This window comes from Petromyzon marinus, chromosome 1 (genome assembly GCF_048934315.1).
Source record: "Petromyzon marinus isolate PM22_M1 ecotype Great Lakes invasive population chromosome 1, UKy_Petmar_22M1.pri1.0, whole genome shotgun sequence".
NCBI lineage: Eukaryota > Metazoa > Chordata > Hyperoartia > Petromyzontiformes > Petromyzontidae > Petromyzon > Petromyzon marinus.
The window spans coordinates 8,338,292-8,351,645 of NC_133667.1; the positions used below are offsets into that span (position 1 = coordinate 8,338,292).

A 13,354-nucleotide genomic window follows, 5' to 3' on the forward strand; every position below is an offset into this window, starting at 1 on the left:
GGTTCGTAGCGGAGCGTGCTAACTGCTACACCCCGCGCAAGCTTCTACATAGAGTCATACACACACGCACGTTGAGTCATACACACACGCACGTTCACATGGGTCACGCCGGGGTCATCCACACGGGGTCGTACACACACACACAAGCAATGCACACACACGCACACACACGATCGTACACACGGGAATCATTCTCTCCTTCCCGCGCACATTTGGATAGAGCAGCAACAACCACAACAACAACAACAGTCGCCGTTCACCACTAAGTGGCGTTGATGTCACCACAGCGCTTCGTGCCAGGCTGGGTGCACGTTGAGGCTACGTAAATCGTCTAAGGTTCGCTGACAGGAGGCCATGGAACAGGACCAAGGTGATGACTGGCGGATGCACCAGCTGTGCTCCCGATGAAGTCGCCAACTTGCTGTGTTTTAGCTGCCGAGCGCTCGGCTCATTGTTGTGAGCGTCGCTCCTCTGCCCTCGTGTTATTGCGTCCTCCAACTGCCCAGTAGCGAGCGTCCTTCACCAGCCTCCTCCACAGAGGCCCCATTGTTACCAGTCATTAGCGAGTCCACTCAGCTACATATCCTCCTGTACCACGTCAGCCGATTTCTCTCGTTTGCAGCCTCTGCTGTGCCCACATTGCCCCCTTGATCTGGCACGAGAGTGATTCGGCATGGAGGCGACATGGCCCAGCTAATGCGGTCTCGCCTGCCGGTGGAAGCTCACCGCTGGGACGGTGTCCAGATCTTTGTGAGGATCTGTGAGCTCCTCACAAGATCCAGCCGAGTGAGAAACCAGGGTGGATCGTGGGCAGGGGTATACAGACACAAAGCAAATCTGCCAACACGTACATGCAAAGGTGTCACGCATGCACCTCGCACGTGCGTGTCACGCAAACGCATACACAGGGTCATATATGTCACACATACACACACACACGCAAAATCATACACATACAGGGTCATCTTCTCACACAACACACGCACACAGGCGTCAATCACGCACAACATGGGCGTGTCGCACACGTCAAGTGCCGTTAGCGAGCACCTACAAAGGCCGATATGGCACACGAGGGGCTCGGTGGCGAGGAAAACACCCGGCCGTCCGTTGTTCCCCCGGTACTTATGTTTACACAATGTACCAGATACTCATTTATGGCTGAGTCGACCTATGGGAGACCTACGCTCGGTTGTAATACTCACAAGTAATGTGAGCTGTGAGCGTAAATCGAACTCGGGTCGCTGGGTTTGTCCAGAGTGCGCTAACCGCGACACTACCACTCTCCACAACAATACAAAGATCCCCCATATAGCCTTAACAGACTGTAGGGGCAAGTGCTGTTAGCGAGCACCTATGAAGGTCGGCACGGCACACGAGGGAGTGGGTGGCCAGCAATAAGCCCGACCGCCTTTGTCTCCCTAGTGGTGATGTTTACACACCGCACCAGATTCTTTTTTAAGGCTGAGTAGACCTAAGGGAGGCCCAGGACCGGTTCAGATAATCGCCACTGGTATTGGCCAGGAGCAGGAATTGAACTCGTGTCACCGGGTTCGATAGTGCAGGGTGCTAACCGCGACACTATCACCGCTCCGCGCATACTTTGCATACAAGGGATCACACGCATGCAAGGGGAAGCGAGACGAACGCGATGTGTTATGTTTAATTGCGAAAAGATTGAAACGAAAACATGCGTACCGTGCTGCTGCTGCAAGACGGCGCGTTAGCTGTTAGTGCGAGAGGCAGACACAAACAGACACACGTGCACACACGGACATGCATTGGTCACACGTGCTGGGGACACAGTCTGGATCAGGAACCACCTGGCCGGCGGATTGAAATTATCAATAAAAAATACAATCTCGGTTTTCTCATCAACGAAGCTCCCGGGATGCATAGGGACATTCAGCTGCAGCAATTCACCCGTTCGCTTTAAGGGCACCGTCTCCACGTAACAAACTATTACTGCTGGAAAATATTAATCTGGTAGAAAGACCGGAGCTCGATCGAGGAAATGTTTTGTTATTTCCACCCCCCCCCCTCCCTTTTAAACGATTAAGCAACCCGCAACCGTACGGCTAAGTCTCAGAAGCTAAGCAGGGTTTCAGCCTGAATAGAGACGCAATGGACCACCACCATGAATAACAGGTGTTATAGGCCACGTTATGAGCAAGTCAAGGCAGTGCAGAAAATGCATTGGTGCACAGTACTGTACTTCTATGCTCCCCATCTTTAACAACCCACGACCCGCAAGGAGGAGCTAGGGAGGCTGTCATCCGGCAGTGGATTTTCAAAAGGCTCTACATATCCACACGATAAAACCAAAATTCCTTCCATTTACATTTCGACAGCAATTAGTTCATCCTCAGCAGCGCCAAGGCCATGTGGGAGCAGTGCTTTGATGTTTTGTTGCCGGATGTTATTGGCAGGAGCCGCCCTATTTACCTCTGGAGACCATCTCAGCAGAGAGCACGTTCTGTGGGCAACCAAGGTTTATGAGGCCCGACTCCGCTGATGAAACTCAAAAGGTTGAAACCGGTACAGAATGTTGCCCGCTCAGACAAATCCCGTCATGAACGGCCGTGTACAATTTGACGAGCTACGGTTGCATTTAAAATGGAATGAATCCACATATATATACATATAGTACACATATCCTCCGCAGCTCCGATTAGCACGGTTGGCTACGTACGGTGCGAAAGAAGTTCAACATTTTGGGTGCTGGATTTACAACGTAGAGGTCGTCAATTGGGTTTTATTTCTCGGCGCGGCAATTAGAAACAATGGGGCTAGTTTATTAACCCCCCCCACCGCCCCCCACCATCTCTGCCTACCCATCAGTGTCAATGGGTTTCACCACAGTCGATCGGCACGCCACGTGTGGTGGGGTAAAGTGTGGGTACCCCCACCTCTTCCAAGACCGTCTGTCCAGTGTGGAAGAGTTGGGACAAGACACCCCCTAGAGGGGGGGTGTGTGGGGGGGGTCCATCTCTTGAGCTCTCTCACCGTACAAATATTTAGGCTGAGTCAACCGAGGGGGAGGTGGTGGAGGTGGACGTTAACGCTCCGCAGGTTTAGACACCAGTTGGCCGCATTGTAATAACGATGTGCATCATGGCCCTGCACTTGATGGGAGCGTACAGCCGTGCAGCCGCAGCCTTCGTGACGTACGGGCAGACACTTACACGGACGCCACACAGGCATGGCAAGCGGTGAGCAAATGTGCACTCACTTCGGCAGCGCAGGTTACACGAAACACAAAATGCCAGCTCATGAACCGGGCACGCATTCTTACAACCTGGGCCCAAGGCAAAGGCCCATGGGCAGTCACTGGAGGCAGATTGAGTGGGCACGCGTTAGCGGTTAATAAGCATTGTGGAGTATCTCATACTGTTCATCTATCGAGGCACCCCGGTCACTCAGTAGGCGGTCACTCATTCACCCTTCCCCCAGCAACCGTGCTGAGGACTCCCTGTCCCTGTTCACGTCCAGGCGCAAGGCCTTCCTTGTTTATTCTGCCTATGACCGACTGCCTCTTTCTGTACACGGAGGCAATTTACACTCTTCCTGTAAGCATCTTGAGAAGTGCTTGCATACATAGGCGGCATGAATCCACATTGCATTCGAACTGTATTGTATCTGCTTCTCCAGAGAATGCGCAATGACAATTTACACGCCTTGTGAGATCAGAGACGCAGCCTCCAACGCAAGATGGCTCGATCGTTAATGGCTCAATGCGCTGACGCAGATACTTCAGCACTGTATGAGAAAAGAGGCAATGAAGCCCTAGGACTCAAACCTAGACAATAGGCACCGCTGGCTAATTGTCCTCATACGAGCATCGACCGACATCAAGACACTCAGCAACAGGGCTCGAACCTCGGGGCTCCACATTGCTTGTTCAGCACAATGAGATGTACATAATCCACATGATTAAAGGGCAGGAGAGAGACGCCCTACACCTGCGGGGGCTCGAATCCAAGACCTACGAATCATTGACTTTACAAAGGAATGATCATTAACCTCCTGAAAGATACACGGCACTAGTAGGGCTCAACGTATAAACTAAAACTAAACTTACTTTTTTTTTACCAGGAAAGGCACACTGAGCTATATAGCTCTTTTTTCAGAAGCGACCTGGCCACAAATGATAGCTCAACGAATTTGCTTATCATGTGGAACGGTATAGCAGCCAAATACTCTAAACGCATGGAGGGAAAAACCGGAGGACCCGGAGAAAAATCCACGAGACCACGGGGAGAACGTGCACAGAAGTGATCTCGCCACAAGTGGTGCATCATGCCGAAATATACTGCAGCCAAGTTCTCTAAACGCTGTCTGTCAATGGCACAAGACAAAGCAAAGTAGAAACAAATGACAACATGTGCCGTGGACACCCATGGTCCATCTGCCCATGGACCGCGATGATGATGACTCTAAACGCTCTGAAACATAACTTCAGATCAAAATAACGACCCTTAGCTCAGAGACAGAAATTCAACATTTCTGGCTCAATGCTCAGTGAACAAGTATCAATATCCTTAGAGACACCCAGACCTGGAGCTCAAACCTAAGATCTCAACATTGCTGGCTTAATATATCCTGACACAACATCAACGACATAGGTCAATAGGTCACCACGGCCGGTGCCAATGACGCTCCCACTTGTTGCCATCACTCTCTCACCCCTGCTAGATCCCACAGCTGCTGCAAAGTTGACACCTGACATCCACAAGGTCTGCTCTGAGACTCTGACCACCGTGGCTGCTGACCTCTGGGTGCCCTTCCTGTGCCTGTTCCTGTAACCTCTCCTAACTTGCACCCATCACAACCTCCTCTTCCTGATTCACGTCCACAATCCTTTTTGGCCACGTTCTATTTCAAACGCCCAAGTTGCTTCACCCCATCCAAGCAGTGTTTCCGAAAGCCACCGCAAGTTCCCCCGCTCAAACTGACATAGGCGTACGGTGGAATGGGCCTGCGATCCAGTGCCTAGGCGACGAGGGCTGGCTGGAGGATCGCTCGAGAGATCTGCGAAACCACCCCCCCCCCACCCCCCACCACCACCACCACCACATCATACTGAGAACAAGTGAGGTGGACAAACGATGGCCGTGCAGCAAGCGAGCAACCGTAGCCGTCAGAGCCACACCATCCATCGCGTGATCCAACAACGCCCCCTCCACCACCAGGGTGGTCGGGGCAGCGGGCTGGGCTGGGGGTGGGGGTGGTGGTCACGTGTCACGTACGGCGACGGTGCACCCCTTGCGGGGGTCGATGACGCGCACGCGCTTGTCTCGGCTCGCGGTCACTACGAGCGAGCCCACGCGGTTCCACGCCGCGCTGTAGATGAGGTCCCCATGCAGGTCGGGCAGGCTCAGCACGGCGTCGCCCGTGCCCACGTTCCACACGATGATGACGTTGTCGCAGCCTGCGGCGAGGAGGTCGGCGGGGGCGCCGCGAATCAGAATCAGAAAGGGTTTTATTCGCCATGTAAGTTCACACCGACACGGAATTTACTTTGGCAGGATGGTGCATACATTCAACATATAGGAATCTAAAATCTTAAATAAGTTTTAAACAAGTCTTACTATAATAAGGGTTAACAGTCTAACACCAAGGGGCTGAAGTATATAAAATTGAATAAATATCGAATATAAAATAGCTTTAAGATATAATTTAAATATAAAAAATACAAATAGGTTAACATAGTTAATATCGGCAAGGTGTCATTATGTAGATAAAATGTTAAAAACAGTGTAAGCCCTTGGCCTTGTTTAACAGGCCAGCAGCAGATGGGAAGAAACTGTTTTTATGGCGTGAGGTTTTGGTCCTGATGAACCGTTTACGTACACACGCGGCAACAACAACACAACAACAACACAACAACAACACAATAACACAACAACAACACAACGACAACACAACAACACAGCAACACAACACAACAACAACACAATAACAACAACACAATAACAGCAGCAGCCGCAGCCGCCATTCGACCGCAAAGTGGCTGTGACGTTACCAACGGCGCCGCTTCGTGCCAGGCTCGGTGCACCTTGAGGCCATGTGAGGTGTCGAAGTGCTCGCTGACAGGTCACAAAACAGAGCCACGTGTTATGGGTCAAATGACTGAAATGACTAGCGGATGCACCACCTTGTGTGCTCCCCGCTGTGCCAATTTGCTGCGTTTTTTTAGTCGCCTGGTGCACTGTGTTCATTGTTGAGAGCGTCGCTCCTCCGCACATCCCACTGTTGTTGGAGGGCGACTGTCTTCGACTGCCTTAGTAGCACCCTTCATGAGCCTCCTCCACAGAGGTCAATTTTGACACTCCCAGGTACCAGTTTTGGGCAAGTCCACTCAGCTCCATATCCTCATGAACATCAGCCCATATATTCTCTAGCCCCTTACTTGCACCCGTTAAACCCCTCTATCTGGCCAAACAGAAATGTGCGTGGTATAGGCATCGGGCTGCACGATCCAAGCAACGTAGTATCACCTGCCGGGCAGAGGAACTCACATCAAAGTCATTCATCCCCCGTCTAGCATTTACAGACTGTTTGGGAAAGTGCACCATGGTGACGTTTACACAACATGCAAGATACTCATTTTAGGCTGAGTCGACCCACGGGAGGCCCAGGGCCGGTTCAGATAATCGTCACCGGTATTGGGCGCGAGCGGGAATCGAACTCGGGCACTGCAGGTTCGTAACGCAGTGTGCGCTAACCGCTACACTACCGCTCCACAACAACAGCCGCCATTCGCCACCAAGTGGCGGTGATGTCACCATGACGCCCGTGCCATGTCAGGTACACGTTGAGGCCACACACACAAAGACAAAGACCCCCCGTGTAGCCTGTAACAGACTGCAGGGGCAAGTGCTGTTAGCGAGCACCTACGAAGGCCGGTAACGGCACACGAGGGGGTGGGTGGCCAACACAACGCCCGGCCGCCTTTGTCTCCCTAGCGGCGACGCTTACACATCGCACCGGGTACTCATTTGAGGCTGAGTCGACCTAGAGGAGGCCCGGGACCGGTTTAGATAATCGCCACCGGTGTTGGCCGTGAGCGGGAATCGAACCCGGGTCTGCAGGTTCATAGCGCAGCGCGCTAACCGCTACACGACCGCTCCCGCACATACACACAAACACATATGTACATACACACAAAAACATACATACACACAAACACACACAAGAATATACAAAGATATACATACAAACACATAAAGCACGTAACAAGATCGACATAAACATACAAGCAAATACATACGCATACAAACTTAAACGTGCACGCACTTATACATACAAGCACATGCATAGATACATGAACATACATTTAAAAATAAAACCACATAGATCCCCTCTTTGATTCGATCATTTTCATCACGGAGTCACACGGCACCAGGACTCGAATATGATGCTCTTGACGAAGTTGATCTTGGTCTGGGTCATGATAATGACACTGTTGATGATAATGACACTGATCACAGTAACACATTCAATGTTGACATTCATCCACAACACAACACAAGTTAGAGTAAGTGGTTTTCGGCAGACTAGCAGCAGAAAGACAGATAAATGGGGGAACTCGGGCAAAAACACGTCCCCCATGGAGATGGAGCGAAGACATCACCTCGTGTGCAGGAGCTTGTTGCATTGTGACACCATGAGAATCGAAGACAACTTGGGGGGGTGGGGGGTGGCTTCATCCAGCAGTGGATAGTTCATGGCTGATGATGCCAATAAAGCTGATGACAGTGCTGCTGATGAGAGTGATGCTGATGGCAGTGACGTTGATGGCGATGTTGATGATGGCAGTGCTGCCGATGACAGTTGCTGCTCGTGATACTGATGGCGATAGGCGGTGTTTGATGATGGCAGTGCTGAAGCACCTGCACTCATGAGGATGTTGCGAGCCGTCGGGTGCCAGGCCACGATGCCCACGCGCCGTGAGTGCCCCTCCAGGCACACGACCGGCTCCGTCATGGGGCGGTAAAGCCCCGCGTCAGGGATCTGCCACACCTGCTCCCACGCACCATACCACGGTGAGTCACACCTGCTCCCACGCACCATACCACAATGAGTAACACTTGTTCCCACGCACCACACCACGGTGAGTCACACCTGCTCCCACGCACCATACCACAATGAGTAACACTTGTTCCCACGCATCACACCACAGTGAGTCACATCTGCTCCCACGCACCACACCACGGTGAGTCACACCTGCTCCCACGCACCATACCACAATGAGTAACACCTGCTCCCACGCACCACACCACAATGAGTCACACCTGCTCCCACGCACCACACCACAGTGAGTCACACCTGCTCCCACGCACCATACCACGGTGAGTCACACCTGCTCCCATGCACCACACCACAGTGAGCCACACCTGCTCCCACGCACCACACGACAGTGAGTCACACCTGCTCCCACGCACCACACCACAGTGAGCCACACCTGGTCCCACGCACCACACCACGCTGAGCCACACCTGCTCCCACGCACCACACCACAATGAGTCACACCTGCTCCCACGCACCACACCCCAGTGAGTCACACCTGCTCCCACGCACCACCCCACAGTGAGTCACACCTGCTCCCACGCACCATACCACAGTGATTCACACCTGCTCCCACGCACCACACCACAGTGAGTCACACCTGCTCCCACGCACCACACCACAGTAAGTCACACCTGCTCCAAAATGAGTCACACCTGCTCCCACGCACCATACCATGCTGAGTCACACCTGCTCCCACGCACCACACCACGGTGAGTCACACCTGCTCCCACGCACCATACCACAGTGAGTCACACCTGCTCCCACGCACCACACCAAAATGAGTCACACCTGCTCCCACGCACCACACCACAGTGAGTCACACCTGCTCCCACGCACCATACCACAGTGAGTCACACCTGCTCCCACGCACCACACCACAATGAGTCACACCTGCTCCCACGCACCACACCACAGTGAGTCACACCTGCTCCCACGCACCACACCACAGTGAGTCACACCTGCTCCCACGCACCACACCACGGTGAGCCACACCTGGTCCCACGCACCACACCACAGTGAGTCACACCTGCTCCCACGCATCACACCACGCTGAGGCACACCTGGTCCCACGCACCACACCACAGTGAGTCACACCTGCTCCCACGCACCACACCACAATGAGTCACACCTGCTCCCACGCACCACACCACAGTGAGTCACACCTGCTCCCACGCACCACACCACAGTGAGTCACACCTGCTCCCACGCACCACACCACGGTGAGTCACACCTGCTCCCACGCACCACACCACAGTGAGCCACACCTGCTCCCACGCACCACACCACAGTGAGTCACACCTGCTCCCACGCACCACACCACAGTGAGCCACACCTGGTCCCACGCACCACACCACGCTGAGCCACACCTGCTCCCACGCACCACACCACAATGAGTCACACCTGCTCCCACGCACCACACCCCAGTGAGTCACACCTGCTCCCACGCACCACCCCACAGTGAGTCACACCTGCTCCCACGCACCATACCACAGTGATTCACACCTGCTCCCACGCACCACACCACAGTGAGTCACACCTGCTCCCACGCACCACACCACAGTAAGTCACACCTGCTCCCACGCACCACACCAAAATGAGTCACACCTGCTCCCACGCACCATACCATGCTGAGTCACACCTGCTCCCACGCACCACACCACGGTGAGTCACACCTGCTCCCACGCACCATACCACAGTGAGTCACACCTGCTCCCACGCACCACACCAAAATGAGTCACACCTGCTCCCACGCACCACACCACAGTGAGTCACACCTGCTCCCACGCACCATACCACAGTGAGTCACACCTGCTCCCACGCACCACACCACAATGAGTCACACCTGCTCCCACGCACCACACCACAGTGAGTCACACCTGCTCCCACGCACCACACCACAGTGAGTCACACCTGCTCCCACGCACCACACCACGGTGAGCCACACCTGGTCCCACGCACCACACCACAGTGAGTCACACCTGCTCCCACGCACCACACCACGCTGAGGCACACCTGGTCCCACGCACCACACCACAGTGAGTCACACCTGCTCCCACGCACCACACCACAATGAGTCACACCTGCTCCCACGCACCACACCACAGTGAGTCACACCTGCTCCCACGCACCACACCACAGTGAGTCACACCTGCTCCCACGCACCACACCACGGTGAGTCACACCTGCTCCCACGCACCACACCACAGTGAGTCACACCTGCTCCCACGCACCACACCACAGTGAGCCACACCTGGTCCCACGCACCACACCACGCTGAGCCACACCTGGTCCCACGCACCACCCCACAGTGAGTCACACCTGCTCCCACGCACCACACCACAATGAGTCACACCTGCTCCCACGCACCACACCACAATGAGTCACACCTGCTCCCATGCACCACACCACAGTGAGTCACACCTGCTCCCACGCACCACACCACGGTGAGTCACACCTGCTCCCACGCATCACACCACAGTGAGTCACACCTGTTCCCATGCATCACACCACAGTGAGTCACACCTGCTCCCATGCACCACACCACAGTGAGTCACACCTGCTCCCACGCACCATACCACGGTGAGTCACACCTGCTCCCACGCACCACACCACGGTGAGTCACACCATCGTAGATTGCACCACACATTGACGAGACTGGTCACGCATATTGGTAGCCAAAGGAGGAAAACGTGTCCCAAATTACGTCGCCTGTGGAGACTGAGCGATTAAATAATTTGACGTGCAAGTGCTCGATGGCTTGGAGGGGGGGGGGAGCGCTTAACACCAGCGGTGAATTTATCATGGTTAACTAAACTATTAAACTATATTTATTTTACCGGGTAAGGCCCACTTAGCTATTTTTCCTGAAGCGACCTGACAACAAATAGTAGCCCGACGAAGTGGCTTATCGCGTGGAAATATATATAGCGGGCAAATTCTCCCAACCCATGTTGATTCTAAACGATGTGGTGGATGACCCTTGAGACGTAATGAAAAGGTGCTTGACAAAAACCATGCATAGGTGTTAGAAATAGTAGTGGTACAGGCAGACCTCGCTTAGAGCGGCCCCGTAGAACGCCGATTCGTTACGGCGCTAGAAATATCACGTCAAAATACGGCGTCTCGGGAAGTGCTTCCGAGCGAGAACACGACGAAACGTGCCCGCCCCCATCGTTCGCTCAGCCAATGAGACCGACGTACGCTCTGAGCCAATCAGATCGCGCCCCTCACAATTCGATTATGACGATATCTTAGTCACGATATAAAAAAAAATCTCTTCTTTGGTTCTTTCGGTAAAGTCACGTAGAATGAGAATAAAATAATAAATTAACATAATAAAATAACACAAAAAAATTCTGACGACGTTTCGGCCACAACACAAGTGGCCTTCATCAGGTGAAGGGACGAGACTGTCTCAATAACACAATAAAATTCTCACGACGTTTCGGCCACAACACAAGTGGCCTTCATCAGTTGAAGGGACGAGACTGTCTGAGACAGTCTGTGTTATTTTATTTGATAAATGTATTATTTTATTCTCATTCTACGTGACTTTACCGAAAGAACCAAAGAAGATGAATCCTTGCAGTCACGAAAGCTTTAAATCGAATTTTTAAAATTATTTTTCTCGTGTTTTTTGGTTTTGTCACGGAACGTCGTAGCCAGGTGAGAACTCACAAGACCAGGATAGAGTCTCCGGCTCCACCTACAAGAAACCTCGCCACAGACATTTAGGACTGAGGGCATCACAAAGAACCACATCTGGGAGCGCCGCATCTCCAATCCCATCTCCTACTGCTGCCTTGTTAGGAGTACAGAAGAATGCACGAGTAAGTACGGTAAAAAAAATGTGTAAAATCATTTGAAGCTCCGTCGTCCCGACAGTTCTGTACCTTTCACCTGAAGACGGCGGCTTGCGTTGTGGCCGAAACGTCGTGAGAATTTTATTGTGTTATTTTATTATTATTTTATTCTCATTCTACGTGACCTTACCGAAAGAACCAAAGAAGATACTTACTGGTGTTATCATAAAATATCATTTGTATGTCTGAAATAATGTTTAGCATCTGTATTATTATTATTATTTGCGCGATTGACGATACCCCCAATGTATCCTTCATGCAATGCTCATGTGAAAGAAATATCGCTGTCGGAAAACGCATCCCCATATGTACAGTGGCATAATGCCCCTTTTGAGCGCCGATTCGATATAGCGCTCACTTCTCCAGGAACGCATCGTGAGTGCTCAGCGAGGTCTGCCTGTACAGTGACCCGTTTACAGATACCCCACTTCGAACGACCCTTCTCAACAGCTGATTGAGTGTCGTGAAATCGGTGGCTCAAAAATGTGTAAAATCAAGCAAACTCTTGACAAATTTGTACGACATTTCACTGGAGCTCGCAACCACCACCACCACCATCATCATCATCAGGCGTTAACAAAAGCTCAGCTCTCGCGTGAAAGAGCTCCCTCATCCGGGTCCTTAATCTATTTTTATCCTACTATTTTAGTGGGGTGTCTATAAATGGATCGCCGCCCCGTATGACCGCCATAGTCGTCGTCATCGTCGCCGCCATCGTCACCATGACGGTGCAGTCCTCGGAGCCGCTGGCGATGACGTTGTCATCGTGCGGGCACCAGGCGATGTCGAGGACGGGTGCCGTGTGGCCGCACACGGTGGGGTTCGACTTGTCCACGCGCCCCGTCTGTGGGACACGCGGGGGATGGCCACCGCCAACACCACCACCATCAACACCACCATCAAAACCACCATCAACACCACCATCAACACCACCGCCAACACCACCACCACCACCATCAAAACCACCATCAACACCACCATCAACACCACCGCCAACACCACCACCATCAAAACCACCATCAACACCACCATCAACAATAACACCATCAACACCACCATCAACACCACCATCAACACCACCGTCAACACCACCGTCAACACCACCGTCAACACCACCATCAACACCACCATCAACACCACCATCAACACCACCTTCAACACCACCATCAACACCACCATCAACACCACCATCAACACCACCTTCAACACCACCATCAACACCACCGTCCAACACCACCGTCAACACCACCGTCAACACCACCGTCAACACCACCATCAACACCACCATCAACACCACCTTCAACACCACCGTCAACACCACCTTCAACACCACCGTCAACACCACCGTCAACAATAACACCATCAACACCCACCATCAATAACACCATCAACACCACCTTCAACACCACCATCAACACCAC

At 52.7% G+C, this 13,354-nt stretch overlaps 1 protein-coding gene across 3 annotated transcripts in view; it reads right to left on the bottom strand.

The window, feature by feature from the left end:
• LOC116943054 (coronin-1C-like) overlaps positions 1–13,354 on the bottom strand; it is a 100,579-nt gene that overhangs the window by 22,921 nt on the left and 64,304 nt on the right. For all 3 annotated transcript variants that reach the window (XM_076059690.1, XM_076059689.1, XM_032955697.2), the window contains exons 3-5: positions 12,655–12,777; positions 7,893–8,022; positions 5,247–5,428 (exon numbers count right to left, since the gene is read on the bottom strand). In XM_076059690.1, the coding sequence (XP_075915805.1) occupies positions 5,247–5,428; positions 7,893–8,022; positions 12,655–12,777 (435 nt within the window). The remainder of the gene's footprint in view (positions 1–5,246; positions 5,429–7,892; positions 8,023–12,654; positions 12,778–13,354) is intronic.